The sequence below is a fragment of the Mastacembelus armatus genome, chromosome 17 (assembly GCF_900324485.2).
Source record: "Mastacembelus armatus chromosome 17, fMasArm1.2, whole genome shotgun sequence".
Taxonomy (NCBI): Eukaryota; Metazoa; Chordata; class Actinopteri; order Synbranchiformes; family Mastacembelidae; genus Mastacembelus; species Mastacembelus armatus.
The window spans coordinates 20,022,228-20,043,033 of NC_046649.1; the positions used below are offsets into that span (position 1 = coordinate 20,022,228).

At 39.1% G+C, this 20,806-nt stretch overlaps 1 protein-coding gene across 3 annotated transcripts in view; it reads right to left on the reverse strand.

The window, feature by feature from the left end:
* The window catches only part of st6galnac3 (ST6 (alpha-N-acetyl-neuraminyl-2,3-beta-galactosyl-1,3)-N-acetylgalactosaminide alpha-2,6-sialyltransferase 3), an 82,013-nt gene that overhangs the window by 34,505 nt on the left and 26,702 nt on the right, over positions 1-20,806 (reverse strand). For all 3 annotated transcript variants that reach the window (XR_003296099.1, XM_026314401.1, XM_026314399.1), the window contains exon 3: positions 17,200-17,609. Coding sequence is in view for 2 of the 3 variants with exons in the window: in XM_026314401.1 (XP_026170186.1) it covers positions 17,200-17,609 (410 nt within the window). In the remaining variant the exon portion in view is untranslated. The remainder of the gene's footprint in view (positions 1-17,199; positions 17,610-20,806) is intronic.

Here is a 20,806-nt window from a genome sequence, read left to right on the forward strand (position 1 = left end):
CTTCAAAGGGAGCTGCAGCTGATGATGACACAGTACATTTATTCAGCTACTGTCATCATTACTCAGCCTTTTCTAATGTGAAATCCCACTTAGTTTGTGAAGTACAATGTATGATAAATGTCATAATATGGCAAGAAATGTCATAATAATCAGCTCTAAAATGAACTTTTTAGGGCATATTAAAGGTGAAATCCAACAGGGACTACAGTAGTGTAAGATGTCTCATTAATGGTTTAGGGATCTAGTCTGGTCAAAGTCCTCATTCTGTTTATCTTGTCTGCTGTTTCTGATCAAATTATGCACCTGTGCCCTTCTGAAGGTATTTCACAACCATTAATGTTTAATTCAGCATGCAAACAAGCATACAGAACACCATTTTGCATATAGCCTTAAACTAGTCTGGCTCCTAACCTCTGAATCAAAACCAATGTCTCTAATTTGTTCAGTAGTGTCATCCCACATAGCAAGCTGCCAAGGGGGAGTGAGACTGAAACAGCTACACAGGTTCCTGTTGTTTTTTTTTTTGGTTTTTTACATGAACATAAAATCTGAGACAGGGGCAGTTACCTCCAGACTCTGTGATGTTAGCATGATCCAGGCTGCTGTGTTCACTGACACTCTGCTTGTAGAGAACATCCATCGCCCTAACTTGCTCCACACTTGCAGGACCCAAATCACCAAGCAGATGGCACCAGCCAAAAAAACAAAAAAAAGAAATATATTTTCCCCCCTCCTGCATCCTCACAGCAATCCTTTCCCCTCCTGACATGCACAGAGCTCATGGTGAGGGGTTTGAGGGATTTCCACTGATCTCTGCATCTCCGCCTGGAAACCAACAACAACAGAAGACATCTGATGTTTTTATGCCGACCACAACCCCAGCAGTTTTCTCTCATTAGTTTCACAGCACCCCAGTGAGTCTGAGGCAAAGACTTGAGGAGAAATACAACACCCCTACATTTTAGTCCGTCTTTATTCTAGGTCTAAGGTGGACGTGTCTGAGCTATTTGCTTTGCAGCCGATGCTTCTTTGTATGTGTCTCATGGAAAAATAAATGCCTCATTATGTCTTACGTAAATAATAGATCACTGAACCCTTGATATAATTGAGAAATCTGAGTTATTCACTGAATTCATTACAGTGCTACATATAGCTTTGATAATCATAATTAACGTTTATGCTTGTTCCGAAAATTTACCGCTGCCAACTCCATTACCTTTGAAAATATTCATACTGTAGAGGTCTGACAATTTTTGACATAAAAAAATATTATTTTTCTAATTTCCTATAGGCCCAGGAAGAAGATAATATTTTACTACTGGAGTAAAATGTGTGTATGATGTTGTAATATCCTTTCCATTTATTCTTTTAATTGAGTTCAACTGATTGCACTCAAATGCTTCAAATATGAATCGAAGTCAAAAGCCTGCACTGATTTCATACAATTACAGCCCATAGATAATTTGTCTGTCACACTCCAGCTAAAGCTTCAAAGCAAATTTTTCTCCTGCTTCATCTGAAACAACTGGGCTGATATTTCAAACTGATTACATAACCGGCTGTCATTTTCAAAAGACAAAGCCAGATTAGTCAGCTAGAGCTGAGCTGTGAATCAAAGTGTGGCAAGCACATTTTCTGTTCAGCTGATGCACTAATTGTCAGTGATGTGCAATGAGTTGAAAAGCACAGTCCTACTTGGGTTCAGCTCATTTTTAGCATGCACTTATCACAAGCTCATGTTGCGTGCCAATACTTTGTATTTTAGTACTAAATGTCTTGCATTGCCTAAGCTTCTGAAACAACATCCAGCCCACCAGGACTCTTAATCTCTCTAGTGAAATCCTAATTAACATTTTTTTTAAAGCAAGAACACAACAAAACTTAATTATGAAAAACATAAATTAGGAAACATATGCAAGCAGGTCATTGAGGCTGTTCTTACAGTACGGTACATACCAGCAGGACTTAATTGATGTAGTTTAGCTTTGTTAACGTTCACCATATCTACTTCTTAGTTCAGTGTGCTAGCATGCTAACATTTGCTTATACTTACTAGCACAAAATACAGTTGAGGCATATTTACCATCTTAGTTCAGTGTGCTAGCATGCTAACATTTGCTTACACTTACTAGCACAAAATACAGTTGAGGCATATTTACCGTCTTAGTTCAGTGTGCTAGGATGCTAACATTTGCTTACACTTACTAGCACAAAATACAGTTGATGCTGATGGGAAAGTCATTAGTGCAGCAGATATTTGGTTATCAGTGTTGGGAAGGGCACTGAGTACTCTGCAGTAAAAGTAAAGCATTACTGTGCCTTACTTTCATCACTCAGCTCTCAGCTCTATCAAAGGTGCATTTAAATATCTTTTAGAAAACAAGACATTGTTGCTAACAAGCAGCTGTGCAGTTTGAGGAGATTTACTGGCATCAAGGAGCTGCTTTTGCACACAGCTCTCTGGAAGCTCAGCTGCAGAGTTCACACACCCTCCAACTCTAAACAAAATTGTGACTCTGAATGTTAAGAAAAGTTGTATTTCTCCTGTGACTGACTCCTGTGCCTGCTGAAATAGCCAAGTCAAATCTTTCTTCTGAGCACAGAGGCCAAACTGTTAAACCACCATAATGGTCTTTACCAAATTCCATGGCAATCCACTGATGAGATATTTATAGGTCTGGACTGAAATGATGGGCCACCTGACAGGCTGCCATTGACATTCATTAATTTATATCAGCAGCTGGGGACGTTCACTGTCTGATCTCTAAAATATAATAAACATCCTCTACCAATCATATTGGGAGCAAGTGTCAGCCTTACAGCAGCTAAACAGCCCCTGAATGTGCCAAACACATCATGTATGCACTCTGCACATAGACTCGGGGGATGTTAATGTGCATGGGCTCTGGTGTCATGGAAACAGGCCACCTGTCAACAAACCCACCTGCCACTAATCAGCAGCCACACCATTTTATTTGGGAGGGGAGGTGGGAAGGATTGAAACACAGACAGCATGAATGGCAGCTTTGAATTTTAATTGCCTGAGAGAAAAGGAAAAACAGCAACAACAAAAACAAAAGGAATTTTTAACAGGATCCCCTGCTGCTGAAAACCCAAACTGAATATGAAGTGCGCCATACTGCCTAAATATTGGCACAATTCGTTGTTATTTTGCCATTTCTTGGACCATGAAGTCCAATAATAACACGGCTTTTCCTTCTTAATGGCTTAATTGGATTGAACAATTTGAATCCAGTTCCCTTAAGTCAGTGTGCATCTTCAGTACTATATATATATATATATATATATATATATATATATATATATATATATATATATATATATATATATAGGTCAATAGCAACAGGAACTGAATGTGAACTAAACTCAGAGCATATGTTTATAGAACCAGCTCATCTACTGCAACATCTGAGTGAATAAATGAGGCAAAAACACCCAAATAGTTTTATTCATCAAACACTGTCTTCCTTTGAAGAGTTGACTTCTTTATAATTAAAAAGGCCTTATGTCAGTGCACTGAAGCTACATCATTTACACTGGCAGCTCTCTAGAGCTACTGTACGCCCAGACACTGCAGTACTTAGAGCTAAATGTTACATCAACATGCTAACATGCTCAAAGTGAAGAATGCTAACGGTGCCTAATGTGTTCATCTTAGTCTGCATGTTTTCATGTTGACATTAGCTAACAGGCACTAAAGGATGAAATCAAAGTATTAATAAGCTATTTTATGACTCCAGAACAAACAAACAAAAACCAAAACAGAAGCAGAGGAAGTAGAATTCAGTCTGCAGGTAAGTGGCAGACTGAAAGCCCTGCAGCCTATGCAGCATGGTAATAGAATGCCTATCTAAGACCAGGGGAGTAAAAACCACGGATTAGCAAAACAGATGAGGACTATCTTAAGCAACAGGGATCAAGACAAAGACTTGAGCTCTAGAATCACAGACAGAACTACTGATTATCATTGATTTATAGCTCAATAATCAATTAATCTCACTTGTACCATTGAATAATTTAGAGCAACCCTTTCTCCAGTGTCGCACTTCAGAGAGTTACAATAGGGAGTAATCCCATGCAAAAGTCCCATAACCATGGTACTATTAAGCTCCTCAACTGTTCAGGCTGCTCTTAAGCCGCGCCAGGTCCCCTCTCTTAAAGTAAAGGAGATTTATGGCATCTTGCAAAGAAATTTGCTATGACCTTAATATGCAAAACCTTCTCGCTCTGACAATGCAGCACCGCGCCTGGTTTTACAGGAGGCTTACGGCTTACGCTGCTGTGATTTTACATTTTCATGTTCATCACACCACATTATGAAGATGGTAAATGATGCTTCACACAAATCAGAAATCTGAAATGTGTGGCAGATGGAATAATGAAGTGATTATTCTTCCTTTAACATGTAATAAATTCACTTACTTGACACATTCATACAAAACCAGATCTCCTTTGGATTCAGTTTCAGTGTATATAGTATATATATAGTGTGTATATATATATATATATATATATATATATATAGTATATATATTTAGCATTATATTATCTACAGCATCTATGTATATGTGCAGAATTATTTGTGTAAACAAATCATAAATTATACATACAGTATATAGTATTACACTAACCTCACAATTTAACTGTTAATTGTTTCATATCTGCCTCATGGTTTTGTGAGTCATGTGACTGCTGAAACAATTTCTCTTTGAGATTAATAAGGTACAGTATTTTATCTATATCTATCATTGTTTTCAAGTATTGTATTTTACTTATTTCTATATTATAAAACTAAAATACTCAAATACTCATATTCCTCCATATTTAGTCCGTCAAAACAGAGGGTGTGGAGGTGCAGGGTGGGAGACAATGGTGGATGAGGTGAAAGGAACAGGTGGATGCTGGTGTTGTATAAACAGAAAGTTATGTACTGTAATTTGGACAATCAGTTGGTCCACTTGTCAACATGGTCAGCAGCTGTGGTGGCAGTCACTGTTACACACAGCTCATGAAGGTAATTAAGGTACTTTACAGCTCTTAGCCTCCATTTGTCTCAATTTACATCAAAAATATCGCTCCTTCTCTGAGTCCTTACTCCAGGAACAAGAGGCTGCTTATCCCTTCAGAGAATCATCCTGTTTGTTTTCTTAAAATAACTTTGCATTTTTAATTTTAACCCTCTGATGCACCGTCAAAAAAGTCAACAGGAACGTTAATGTGCTTGAGTGCATCAGGGGGTTAATGGCGCCAGCTTGACAAAAGGTAAACAAATACAGGCTAAGAACATTGTCGTGCCTTCAGGACTGTCGGTGACATATACCTGAGATGGCAGTTCACAAACACGTCCCATCCACTCTGACAGAGTTTGAAAGGATGTGCCAGGAAAAATCAGGTAAACTGCCCAAATCCAGGTGTGGAAAACCTGTCGAGACTTAGCCAAGATGTTTTCAGTTTGTCCTTAGTGTAGCTCGATGGGCAAATGACTATTTATCCATGTCAAATTAAATATGTGCACACTCTCTAAAGGCAGAAAAAAGGTTTAATTGAACATATGACAGCTTCCTGCTAAAAATAACAAAACAAAGTGAATGCTGGAGCAAAAACAAAGCTAGTGCATTGAACTGAATGGACATGCTGTACTTTGTGTCCATAGTACTGTAGCATAACAATCCCCACCAAGCTGCTAAAATCAGGGTATGCTATTGTACAAATGCACCATCATTACCGAGCCTTTAAAATCGGAACTCTCTGGGAGCTGCATTGAAAACTGACCAGAAAGTAAACCATCTCATTTAACGTGGCTCTGCAGACGCACAAGTTAAAAAAAAAACAAAAAACAAAAAATAAATCAAAACGACACTGGAAGTCTCTCTCTGGGATTACTATGATTAGTCTCTGAGTGTGTTTAAAAAGAAACTGAAAACAAAGTGTGAAGCAGTAATGGAACATGTTCACAGATGAAAAAGAAACCCGAAAGCTGGTGTTTGTCAAGCAAACGGCTGAATTGTTATTTGTTGCAGGCTGAGAAACTCTTGAGAACAGGCTGTTGGGGGAGATGAGGACTTGACAATTTTACAAGCAGATTTTAATACTATTGCCAAGAGGTGACTGCTTCCCTTTTCACACAGAATTGTGCAACTATAATCTGAAGTGACTAGTTCACAACCAATTTAGAGCTGAACATACAACAGAACATCACTGACAGGATGCATTACAGTGGATGCTGCACTGAGCATTAAGGCTGCGCTCATTCTTCTTTCTTAGGACACTGATAGGAGCTATCCCTCCCAGGCTGGCACTAGGAAGTGTTGTCTCAAACTACACGTGAGGCTGTTTTATGTTTTAGCCTGTTTTGCAGATTACTTGGACATCCACAGCACAATGAGCATAACGAAACAAATCTTTATCCGCCCTAAACAGCTGAAAAGCTTGTTTAAGTCAAACGGTGTTAGAGGATCCATGAGACATGTAGATAGAGCAAGTTATCTGCTCTGTCGGGAGAGTTAGAATTCAGCACCTGCTGCAGTTAAAATGTCAAACACTGGCTTGGGAAAAGAAGAACAGCAAGAGAGGGAGTGGGAGGAGGAGCGCAAGTGGTAAAAATTTAAAGCAGCATACCTGTGAAACATTTTCATGCCTGAGCAGTGCACTCCACATTTCACACAATCAGGCTCTTACCTTCGCACCAAAACACCCAGCTCCTACACACATTACACTGATGCGAAGCAGCCACTGGTTCTAGGTGAGACTCTCATTAATTGTTTTTTTCACTGCAATGGTTTGGACAGAACTACGCCACTTTCTGTGAATGCATACAGCCATCTGTAGACCTGATTAATGTAAAGACAAGACATTTACAGACCATTAGAGTCACTGGGAATTTACATGAGTTTCTATATATTATTATAATTACAGCGTACAGTGCATACCAGTAGTTCCTAATTCTTCAGAGACAGCAACATTATTCATTTATACAACATTGTGTTTTATAAAGCTGAAACTAAGAACTATTTCCATGACTGTTTATTACAAAAAGAGAAGAAATAAATAAAGTTGACCCTTCAAATGTTGCATTTTTTCTACCCAAAACTGAGATTCACAAACACAGACAGCAGCAGAAACTTAGTTAAATAATTTTTAGCACTTTGCTTAAAGCATTAGTTACAATAATTCAATTTCAACTCAGTTTTTCTTTACACTCGATCTAAAAATGTTTTCTGATCTAATTTATACTAAAACTGCTGTACTTCTATTCAATAAAGCCCCTGGATATTTTAGTTAAAAAAGTTGAAAATGTCAGTAAAAACATATTTTTTCGTTGTATGTATTAATATTGCTACTCTTGTTGTTTCCATTATTCTTAATGTCCTGTTTTACAGTATCTTCTACTGCATGTTTTAGTGTTAGTTGTTTTTTTTCTCCAACTGAATGCTATTACTTTTTGCTGCTACTACTATATAATTTTTCGATAGGGACCAATAAAGTTTCATCTTATCTTTTTATGCCTGAATGAGGACAATATAGCCCTTTGAGGACAAATAAAATTCTTATAAAAAAGCATAAATATTCTTATGGTGACACTGGTGCACAGATATAATCTTAATACACACTGACACGCTGGAGCTATGTGTTATGAAGCTTTTTTTATGATCTCTTTATAGTGTCATTTTTCACACAAGTCACACAGGTACTGGATCTAATATTGCTTATTAGATGGGAGTGGGATGCTACGTGACTCGTGATGCAGGTGTGTCTTTGAGATTTCACCCTGTAAAGCTTATTCGACATAGCAGAGCAGAAAATGCATTTGCTGCTTTTGTGACTCTGGGCTAACCATCTTGTCTACCTGCGTTACTGCCCAGGATATGGAATAACTGATTCACAGGAGCTGGATGTAATTTTGTTAGCATCCACTACAGAGGAAGTTTTATTCGCACGAAGGCTAAAAATAGTCTGCTCTAAAAAGAGATATGGTAAATATGTGTCAATCAATGTGAAAAAAAAGGTTGGTGACATCAAAGTTAAATCTTCCAACCGCATTAAGTACGACATGCAGTCACAACAGTATGTGGTGTAAACATGACCATGTCTGCAAAAAGCCTGAACACAAATGGTTTTCTGTGTTGGTCTGCACAGAGCTTCTAGCAGATGTAAGGACTTCACCACAGGCGTTCTAATTTACAGTATCATACCTAGTCAGGCTGCAATTATATTTGTCACAGTGACGTTTAACATTCTTTCATTTACATTGTGACATATACAGACCAGCCATAACATTCTGCCCACTGACAAAGTGGTAAAGTGAATAACAGTGATTATTGCTTTACAGTGGCACCTGTCAGTGTGTGGGGTATATCAGGCAGCAGGGGAACATTCAGTCAAGCTGATTGTTGGAAGCAGGAAAATCAGACAATGTAAAGTTCTGAGTGACAGAGTCTCCCAAACTGTAGGTCTTGGGTGTTCCTGGTCTGGAGTGGTTAGTACTGACCAAAAGTTGTCTATGGAAATACTATACTATACCACCGTAAATCTGCCGAGCCCCATGAGCTCACACCCTTCTCTTGTTTTAAACTACAGAATCTTTAACCTACATTATTTGAAGCTGCTTTAGACTCATACTCACACCGAAGCAAAGAGAAACACTAAGCTGCAGTGGCGCCGACCACAGGGACTGGTTAGACAGTTTCATCTGAAAGCGACGGGCCTCGCTCATGAATCCTGTTCTCACCCAAGCTAAGAGCAGATACATGGCAGCGTGACCAGAATTATATTTACATTGTATTTGCTCAGGTTAAGCTACAATGACCCAACTGGCCTTTGCTCTCTCTTCGCCTGAGAGTCAGGTCCACTCAGTTGTCTAACCACCATCACTGTTCAATTGCCACTAATTAGCAACTCCTCTGAATGAATTATGGCCCTTGACACGTCTTACCAAGTCTGTGAGAGTGAAGGTATGCACTGAAAAAGGTCTATTTACATAGCAGTAATCATTAACACCCTTACTACCATTTCACATAATGAACTTGTTCAAACAATTCCTTTTTTTAGTATGTGTACAGGGTCCATAGTACCACTGGTTGGCCCAACCACGTACTTAACAGTGGGATTACATTCCTGCAACATCTGTCAACCCTATGTAGAGCAGAGCACTGCAGAGAACTAGCTGGACCTGTGATAGAAAGCAATGATCCAGCCTCCTAACAATAACTCCCTGGTGTGTCTCATCAGCATCAGAAACCTGAGCTGCCACTCAAGTTCTTAAACCTGCAATAACTGAAGTTTTTGGCCACTTGAGTGAAGCAGAAATAAGTATTGAATACAAAACTGACATATCAGCACTTTTTAAGTTGATATGGTGAAAAAGAGTTGCTGATTTACACATCCAGCAGCTTTGGAGCTACAGTTAATTAATGTTATTAATTAGGAATCATGTTTCTGTCCACCTGATGAATGCATTTCCAATATCTACTTTCCTTTTACCTCTGTTATTGGTCTCTACCTTCTCCTGAAGAAAATATCTTGGTCTTTATCTGCTAAATGCTCCACTATATTCACCAGCTTGTCTTCATGGTGCTGAGCAGGTAGTGTACAATGTGTTTTTCAATAAAAACAGCTGCTTGTTGAGGCTAAAAAAGACAGAGGGCAGAGTGAACCAGTAAAGCTGTGGGCACTGAGCTAAAACTCTGTAAAGTGCTGTGAAGCCAAGGGGCAGTGAAGATTGATAATTGGTAATTCTCTGTAGGTTCCTCACTACGGGCGACACATTGCATGCTGTCACATCATTGTCACATTGTTATTTGATACATAGTTGATATAAAAATATCGATTATAGCCGCTTTAAAGGTCCCCATTTGGTATTGCCACAGCTGATGTATAGTGACATTTTGGGGGTGGCAAACATCAGTGAAGCTGTAGGCTCTTTAATGCACATCTATAAACCTCACTTTATCGACCAACATCAGCACTCAACCACTAACGTTTGTGTGGCTGAATGGGAACAAATCACTTGTAGGAAAGCAGCTGTTGTGTTTTATTAGATATTCAACAATTACACAAAGGTGCATGGTTCAGATGTTCATATAAATATGGCAAGAGCAGAAGATAAAGTGCAGATAAAGTGTAAATGTAAAAAAGGAGATGGATTTTTAAAAAATACTTAAAATGCCATGGACCCTTGTTAATAAATGTGGTTTTTACAGCTACTGAGTGATGCATTTCAGGCTCTGTGAATAACCCACCCATAACACAGATGGAGGGTAAAAGGATTTTTGCCTTTTTTATATTCAAATGGAAATCCAATGTCTAACCCAGTGTCCCTCCCCCACTAATAGTTTTGCTAACACCCTCCGAGTGTCATTACATCATTTGGACATGAATGCAAATTACTTTAAGGAAGACTGCTCTTCGCCTTCAGCTGACAACTTGCTTCTTTCCCTCCGACAAACGCCTCATTTCTCTCTCAGACGGGGTCACAAGAACACAGAAAATGATGAGTTGCTGATTTCCTCCTTCTGCTGGGAGCGAACGCTGCAATAACTTTTTGGTTCCTTTGAATGGACTGGTTTTGACCCAAAGAACAGCAACCAAGAACAGCAGGTTATTTGTGTTGCAGGGTTTCCAGTGGTTACATTTAATAAGATAATTTCACAGCAATTACAAGCTTTCAGCACAGAAATGTAATGTCATTACACGCCTGCTCAGTGACAAATTCTTGGATTGGATGGAGAGCAGAACACTCAGTGCTGATTTTCAGGGCTGTATACAGTTGGATTCACAGTTTCATGTTGAGGGAAACACGATGAATCCTCACGTTAAATGGCTTCTCATGATAAGCATGAAATTACGGTTATGTGGTGGTGCTGCAAGCATTGTGTTGCTCTCACCTACATGAGGCCAACAGCAATGTTCCCACTGTGTGCTGCTTCTTTTTGTCTTGACATCCAATATACAAAGCAATTACAGATACAGTCACGTACTATGCAGCCTGTAAACAAAAGTCTGCGTGGTGCCGGAGAGTCATTTGACATTGAAGCCGGCGTCTGCTCTCAATCACATCAGGGCACAGATTGCATCAACAAAGTTCAGCGATCTGTGCTTTCTGTCACATTCCTTCATTTTGAGTTAGAATATTTCAGGGTCAGTCAGCAATTTTCAATTTCATTTTAAAGTTGCACTAGAAACTTGTTTTTTGTAAAAGCACAGTGAAGTGAAGCAGGAACAAGGAAAAGCTGAGTGATACCGGGTTTTTGGATAAAGTGCAACTGATGTTCTCTGTAAAACTGCCAAAGTACACTGCACTGGTGTCTTGCTGCTGTCTTTGTTAATAAAAAACAGACCCAGACATTAGAAAACATTGTGATTTAACAAGCAGCCAAACAACTACAGATCATCCGGCATCTATCTTAGCACCACTATCTGTACAGTCCCAGCCTCTGCTGCAGGATTCACACGCTACTAAAAACTAGTGCTGTCAACGTTAACATGTTAACACGTTAACGCAAGAACACACGCGATTAATCTAAAAATTTCAATGTGTTAATATTTTTTTAATGCAAATTAATTCTGCTTGCCATCATCGCAGCATGGATGGATATCTATCAATGTGTGATAAGGATAAGTTACAGGGAAGGCTATGCTACATAATATGATGGCAGAGGACACGACGCCTGGTCTGCTGAACAGCAAGTTTCGTTATAAAAAGCTTCCAGATGGAAGTTTGGATCTGTTTCCTTAAACTAGTTTGTCATGCATTTCTTTATTTCAACACATTTACAGGTAAATCCTAGTATTTTAAATTTGCGATCACATTTTTTAATCGATTCACAGCAGCACTAAAACATAATTGCATTACTAATGTTTCACAGAGTTGGCTCTCATCTCTTTTTCTTCTTTTTCTAAAAAAACTCGTTGGAAAACTTCTTGTCACAGGGAAGTCTGAAGCAAATGGCAATTTTCTTTGACAAATTTTGACAATTTGACCACAATTTGCTGTGACCATCTTCACATCATTCAAATTTACATTTCGAGTTCCACATCATGGGCATCCAACTTTGGTAACTCAAGAAGGAGAAGCAACAGTAACAGAGTTTTACTCTACATAGTCATTTAGCCTCAATGGGAGTTAGCTACAAGCCATGACAGACAATGAATGGAAGAGCTATTATAATTTGATTGTTATTATTATTATTTTAAATGTTGCTGGTTTGAAACTAGAAAACAATCAAACATATTTCACGAGTTTGAAAAAGAGCTGCTCAGATTTACAATAATTTAATTCACGTCAATTCAGTTACTACTAATATTGGACAGAATCTCTTAGACCATGATTATAACACAGAGAAGCTGATGAACTACATGGTGTTTAATTTTAAACCCAAACTATTTTAGGATGAGTGAGCGCAGATTGCCATGGGTACTTAAACTCAGATGAAGTGGACGGGTGGAGATTATGAAGCATGATTACACACCCGTGACATTCACGCTAATAAAACCAGATTAAAATAAAATTCACCACATATTTGGAGAGCCATAAAAGTGGAGCATCTGTTATTAAGTTCAGGCTGAGTCAGCCCAGATGAAAAATTGCAGATATCCATTTTTAGTTCCTGTGTCTGCCTGTTTCTTAACCTGAGGCGTCAGAGAGCCCTTTAAGGAATATATCTGTTTCTGCTCAGTTTGTGTCACTTCTCTGGGTTGACATCCAGTTAGTTGCACTGATTCTGATTGAGTTTGAAAAATAATTTCCTCAGACTGCTATTGCTCAAATTGTTCATAGCTCCTTTGTTTTAACTGAATGTATCGCCATGATTTACATTTTCATGCTTTCACTCTCCTCTGATAACCACAGCAGGAAGGGATTCTGAAGATAATCCATCAAAATCATGTCACTTTAGAGATTTTGCTGGCACATCCATGTCTTTTTATGTCCAACATCACAATGGGAGTTCATTTTGCAGCAGATGTCGCACCGTATAAAATATACTTATATAAATAAAGTACTTTAATTTTATGCTGGATGTGTATCAGAATGACTGCTTAAAATGCAAACACAGGTATATAATAGGAAATAGGCTGCGACCGAACGGTACCTGTTTTCTCCTAAAAGGTCAACTGCTGAGTTTTTGAGTCCTGCTGTTAAGTAATGGTTTGATAAATGGGTACCCATAGTTTGTATGTCCTCCACCAGTGCTGTACAAGCATGAGGGCACAGATTGTACAGGAGTGACATGACAAACATTTCTGCCAAAACTGTGTAGTGGGTGTTGGTGTTAGGTTATTTCAGATGACTCAGAGCCCTAGCTGATGTGAATACAGATGTGATGTTCGCACAGAATAAAGGTAAATTTGAACCTAAATCTGTTATGGATGTGCTGAAATGTAAATGCTTCAAATGGATTTGCATATGTTTTGGTTGTAGAAAATGCATTTAACATTATAGCTAAAGGCCCATAAAACTTTCTATATAACTTTTCATTTTCATGACTAAACAAGGAACAATTCACATTAAAATTAAAAAAACACCCTAGAACTGTGCAGGAATAATTTCATGGTTCACATGTTGCAAGTAGTTGATATTTACCATTTTGTAAAAGAGCACTGCCCACTTCAGGCCAGTGTGAAGAGCATGGAAAAGAACACAATTAAAGGAATCTTTCATGTGAATAAATCCAAAACGGTTCTAACTCTAAGCAGAAAATATTTTGTGGTCGTGTAGAATCCTCGACCAATCGCCAAAACGGAGATTTAGGGTTTCAGGGTCTTTAAATGTTAAGAATAAACACACAAAAAAAACTTGGCGCAAAGCAAAATACCAGTTTGCTTCCAATGAACAGTGTAAAAGTAACTTTTATGATTATATGGGACTTTCTAAAGGTTAAAAACAGGAAGGGGATGCACTGCTGAAGGAGCCTCATTGCACGTAATGGGAAACAACATACTGCAGGAATGAGAAAGCACTCAGGGGTCTAAACTAAAATGTCCACAGTAACCGAGACTATCAGAAACAGAGGCAATGTGTCACACCTGTGAGAACACACACGACCACATCCACATAGAAACACACACAGGTGCATACACATGCTGCGAAGGAACAGCTGGCTGGGAGGCAGAGACCCAGGTCACGCAGGCACAGGTGGTAGTGCCGTAAAGTGACAGTGTGATTTAAGTCCTGTGTCGTCGTAGGGTCTGTTATCTACTGCTGCTAACAGGGCCGCGCTAATATGGTCCGACAGCCAGCGACTGCAGCTTGGGAGGCAGCTCTGATAACACAGAGGTTCAGCCTGTGCACAACATGCTCATGAATCATATGTTTACTCACATTTACATCCAGGGCTGCACTGAGACTTTTTAGTGCCTTAGCTCATGTTATTGATTCAAATATTTTCTGTTTATTTCCCTCTTTCTGGGCAGCTCACTGAAGAAGAGTTATGGGGAGTAAGACAAAGACGACAAGCGACAAATGTTGATTTTGTTGTAACAGCTTAAATAGCTGAGTCACTAAAATGCAGCTTTCTCTGAAAAAACATAAACTTGGATCTTTCCCTGCCAGACAATATTCCTTGAAGAGCCTCTTTATGAAATGACTCTCAACCTAATGTGTATTTAGAACATCCTAGAAGATACCCCTTACACACCACTGTTATTTAGCCAACCTACTACATCCCACTTCACTATTCCACATACTCATTTCATATTATGTTTTTTGCACTTAGTATTCAAAACAGCTTTAGTGTTTTGTTGTTTGGGAAATTATCCAATTGTGCCAACAGGCATCAATTATATTGTGACTATGCAATAACACATTTTTTATAATAATACTTGTTTGTCTGCTTTCTGAGGTGTTACTGGAGCTGTTATTCATTACTGCCACCCATTTTAATTTTCTTCCCACTGTGAGCCTTTCCTTCGCAGGATACACGGAGCAACAATAGCCATCGACCGTGTCCCAGTTACATATGACGTGCCAATTTCAAGCAGTTTGTCTGGAAAAATGGCAAATTTTAGTACACAGAATCTCAACAGGCATACTAAAAGCACCTAATTTTTCTTTTTGTGTGAGACTAGACTGTGAGAAAGAAAAATGCTGGAAAACAAAAAACTATTTTTACCCTTTTACTGCTTTATTGTAATTTATGCCTGGCTGAGGAGGGAAACTGTACATTGTTTGCAAGCATTTATTAACCATTTCATAAACTATTTTGAGATACTAATATCACTGAAAAATCTATTCCTCATAATATGGGTGTATCCAGAGCAAAATAGTGACTGTTTAGTTTCTTCTTGTCTTGAACAGCATTCTGTGGTTCGTATTAGCTTGTCTTTACCCCTTCAAGTTATTAAGGTGGTCTTTAGTGCAGCCATCTTTAAATCACAGCAACTCCTCCACCTCTGAGTTAAATTTCTACACCTCTCTCCAGAAACAACTGAGGTTCCTGACAGACCCTTCACACCTGGTTTTAAATTACCGTCAGAGACAGCTACTCGGCCGACTGGTGAGTCAGTCAGCCGGTGCTACGTTCCGCCTGATCACCAAGTTGGAGCTGAGGCAGCGCGTCTCCCATGGTGCTAGCAGCAATCTGGATAATTAGAGCTGTGTTCGATCACTGTTCCATCTCCACCAAGCTGATGATTATCCCCTGCATCAGGCAACAAGCACTGACAGAAAACCACTGAGTACACACAACAGGATAAAGGCAAAGGAGCTGTTCCAGTAAGAGTTGTTATTGTGGACTTTTACTTTGCATTGGTTAGCAAACTGTCAGTTTATTAGGAGATTTTTCAGATTGTTATCTTGCTGCGAACTTCAAGAAGAGCAGTTTGAAGCCTGAGTTTGGGACATAAAAAGCTGCAGATTATTTCTGGAGTGATACCATATAACACTGCACCTTATAAAACTGTACAGGCTCAACATAATTACTGCAGTATGGAGCAGTTGCTCCATTCTCTTCTTCTGATTACATTAAAATATGATAAGTACTGTTGTCTTTGAGTTCAATTTCAAAGCTGGGGATGGATTAACACATGGTCAGGCAGAGACACAGACATATAGACAATCCTCACATCACATATTCCATCATTAAATGGAGTTCACTGTTACATATCAAGTATGGTCTCTGTTACCACAGACAGTAATGACTGACGCTCTGCATCACACCCAGGAGCATTGTGTCCTGTAATGAGATTCCTCTCCCCAGCATCCCTGTCTAATCCCACGTCTCTGTCTGTGCTTCCTGGGCCTTCGGAAAAGCTGAGCCAAGCCGAACATGGATGCTCTACATGAAATTCAGTGTTAACACTGTCATCCTGAACAAGAGCAAGACAATGGAGCTGAAATGGAATGGATGCTACGCCTATTACTGAACATGTTAATCCTCTTAAGGAGTTAAGAGAGGTCTTGATGACATGTGGAAAAGACAGCAGTACAGAGCCTGGTGGAGATGAGCAGAGGCTAGTCTGAGAAATGAGGTTCATCCTAAACAATAGTGGACCTGAAGCCTGGTTCTTATAGTCATTAACCTGCAATTCTCTTTGGGGATTTGATAGAAAAGGGAATAATCGGATGGGTCTGTCTTTAAATTACTGAGTGTAAGTGCCGTGTATATTGCACCAAATGCCTCCAACAAATAACCATAATAAATTTCACAAAACTCATACGCCTTCAAACTTTCAAGATTTTTCTTTACTCATCTGCAGCTTGAATAATTTAGTGGTTTTCAGAATTTAGTGGTGTGCCACGATGCTGTCAGAGAGTTTGTGAGTCCAGCTGCACCCAGAGTGTTTAAAAAGGCTGCCAGAATCATGTTACCTCATTAACCAGATTTTCCCCTGACCAGCATTTGGCTGATGTCTATAACCCAGGCAGCAAACACTTCTGAGGCTCCCTTAAAAGATCCTTTTTAGAAAATTGCCTCCAGTGCCACATAGAGTTAAGAAACTCACCTTGATAACACCTCATGAAAGGGAGGATTTGAGACAAGGAAAGCACAGAGCACTGAGGAGACCATCAACATCAATAAGGTCGATATTATAGCAGCGAAGAGAACAGTGAATGTCAGAGGACTGAGTGATACTGATTTGTCAGAGTGATAAATTGGAGGATTGCAGTAGAATGCAGTGATGCAGAGCTCAAATCAGACAGGAGCAAAGAAATATACCGTAGGACACTAGGCCTTGTCTCACCTGTCTTTTCCCGTCTCCTTTTTGAAGACCATGTCACAGTAGTTCATCCTGTCCTCGGTGGTGACATAGATGCGTGCATGGGGGTAGTTCTCTGCAGCCTGGCGCAGCATGTTGTACACGATGCCTTTCCCGTCCTTCCTCATGTTTCGTAGAGGCCCCCACACGACGTAGACGGTGTCGTTGCCCTGCCCAAAGAAGTACTGGGGCTTCTGCAGCAGCAGGGGGACGCTGGTGTGGGAGACGACCCTCAGCGTGGTTCGTCGACCAACGTCATGCTCAAACCCCCGAGTAGGAGCATTGTTCATCCGCCAGATGCAGGGAGACTGATCGATCTGTGGGCCAGCAGCTTGTCCCAACATCTGGCCAGAACTGGACACGATGCTGCAGAGCTCACAGTGTAGCTTCAGGGGCTGGAGGAGACGGAACAGGTCATTTACAGTCATTCTTTATCACTACCTGTTTTTACAGCTTTTCATTTGCATGCATTCTGCACTAAGGTACTCGCAGATTTCTGCTGCGGGGGGGTTGGGAGGGGTGGATCAATGAGAGAAGTTGCTGAGCTGGGGAGGTGTGCTTCAGCCGGTCCTTGAGAACTGCTGATCTGACACTAAGTCCACATACTTGAATCCAAATATGAGTCAAGGCTGCAGCTGAGGTCAAAATGAGATGAGTAACCTATAACCTTTATCATATTCTGTCTGTGACCGGGGGGCAACATCAACAGGACGGTGGTAGAAACTCAAAATAGAAAAGAAATTTAAAACCATAAATAATAAAGACTGCTGAGGTAATGGATGGATGGACTGGTGATATGGTCAATAAAATATGGTCAACCAAAAAATTCTTTATACATTCTCAAAAAGGCCAGTTATTAAGTAGTTTTTATAAAGACAGGACTCCTATTAGGACTTTTGAAATACACTGGGGACAGATTTAAAGAATCTATGGCTCTTGTCTCATTAATTTAATCACGCTACATCAATTTTAATTTAATAGATTTTTTTTTTCCCGTATTGAAAGCTAATTTCTGAATGTGGTTTTCTGCTAAAATATGTGGCATCTCATGTTTCGTTTTTATATTTTGTGATATATTTTATATGTGCAATATTATTACTAAAGTGATATTTTGGAAAGACACTTGTGTCATCAAAACATAAAATGAAATGCATTTGGTAATTATTTAAAAAATATATATTCATCAGGGTTTTACAGCCCTATAAAATTTTCTTTTCTTTCCTAAGATTAATGATACTGTAACCAGAACTAACACTGATTAAGTTAATTGAATGTGGGTCCTCAGAGGTTACAACAAGAGATTTACTGCAACAATGCAGTGTAGAGAAGCAAGAATGTTGTGTCATTTATCTTACTGTATATTTTTATACATCTTATTATACTTTACTGGAGCAAAGGGATTTGTAATGAATCTTCAATAATAACTCTTAGCTATGCTTTGCCAAGGGAGGAGGAAAGCCATTTCTGAATCCGAAATGGGAGATTTACCTAATTGAAGCTAATATGCTTGGTTTGTTTTGATGAGATTAAACTTACTTAAGTGAATGAACGCAAGGGAAAGTTAGAAAAGAAAAGGCATTCTGTCATGACTAAGTCCTGTTTGATCATTTGCTTAATGGAGAATAACTGTAATGTCACTGGTTTGAATACAAATTGCATTTGTGGGACAATCTGGCCGTCTGTTTGGGCAGAAAAACTCTCTTGCATGTTCTGCATTTAATCAACAAATGCAAGCTTTAGTGTACAAACAGAATCCCACAAAACAATCCAGTAAAATTTCATCAAAACTACTTAGTATATCAGCACTTATGAGCCATTGTTGTGGACACAGAATATCAGCTGCTTAGAAAAGACACAGTACAAAATCTGTTGATTTTCATTAGTACTCCTGCAGAACAACCTGTTATTGCTCAGATATGGATTCAATCATGGGTTAAGAAACGATCACTGGACCTAGCTCTCCATTTACTGGATGGTTGAGACACACATCAACGCAGCCTTGAGCTGTCAGCTGCTCGTCCATCAACACCTCCACCCCCTAAGCCCAGCTCATAACTCCATCACACCTCTCAACACACACAAACGGGCTGAGCTAGCTGGGGAACACTGGCAGGTTAACTGCATGTCAGACACATGTGTTCACTCCTACACCCAAACAGCTGAGACCTGGAGCAAGCTGCTGCAATACAGCTGCACTGTGACAAAACACAGAAGACTCTGGTTGTACTCAAACTTTTAGGCAAAGAATTGATCAAAATAAGCAGGCATGTTCCTGCATTAAAAATAACAAGCATTTGAGTAATTTCTAATAATAAAATAAAAACACAGTCAAAATGATTGGCTTCCATGCATGAGCAATAATCACATTTGCTTGCATTAAGTAAAAGTATTAAACCTCATATAATAACTAAGAACCTTACTGGAACATTTTAATTTAATCTACAGGACTGAAATCCAGGTCCTGGCAAACCTATGAATACTACATCCTGTAAATCAGTAAAATGCTGCAGCCTTTTCATCCTCTCATGTATGGCCTGCAGTAATCGCAAACAGTTTTATACTTTTATAATCCTGATAATTTTGCTCTCTCTGCTAAGTACAAATCTGGTCAGTAAAGTATTAGATTTAAATGCATGAGTGCTTTAAAAATAAAGTGGGTTATTAAGGAAAGAGCTGTCATTAAATTAGAGCACTGGGGTATGAACTCACCCTTGATATTCATTAAAATGCTCCTAATACAAAGAATTAATAAGTAATAATTATTACATTAAGATGTCAAATCCAGTGTAAGATGTCTCCAGAAATTATTTCTGATTAAAATGAGATTAGATTAGACATAGTTGTCTGCATGCTGAAAGGGATTCATTCCAAATATTCTTCTTGGGGCACGCATGGCTAAAATATCATTTGAGACCTAAAACAATAACACATTGTTTGAGCTACATGAGCTGAAGCTTTGCTTAGTTTTGAGCTATAACAGATGCCAGTACTGGTTGGCATGGGGGTTGGTCCAGGTTCAGAGGGAAATATCAACAGAATTAATTTTATTACATTCCACACAAATTATTTGTTGTGTAAAGAGTAGATGATAATAAGGGTGTAATCTGAGGGGAAGCTAAATAAACCACATATCTAAAGCAACTTTAAATAACCCAACAATGTCAGGTTAGCTTCGCCATAGCTGACAGTCATTCTCACCTGCATTAATGACACATGTGAAACAAACAAGTGTGTTCATTCATGCATGTTTAAATGCAGGTCATACTTACAAAGGTTTACAAAGGTTCGGTAGATTCAACATACTGTATCCCTCACCTCTCTATGCTGCAGCGTGTCAAACTGCACTGGCTTTCTCTCTACACAGCTTATTGCTTTTGATCGGCACTACAGATGTTTCCGAACAACCAGTTTACACATTCCTAAAGTCTTTAGGCTAACAGCTACGTTTTCATGGTGCAATCCCATTTTAGTGAATCACTAGTGTTAAATCTAAAGTCTATATAAGGGAATTTGTCTTAAAATTACCTTACTATAGTAGCCAAACCCAAGAGAGTATAAAACCACATCCTGCAGGCTTGCAGACCCTTTTATT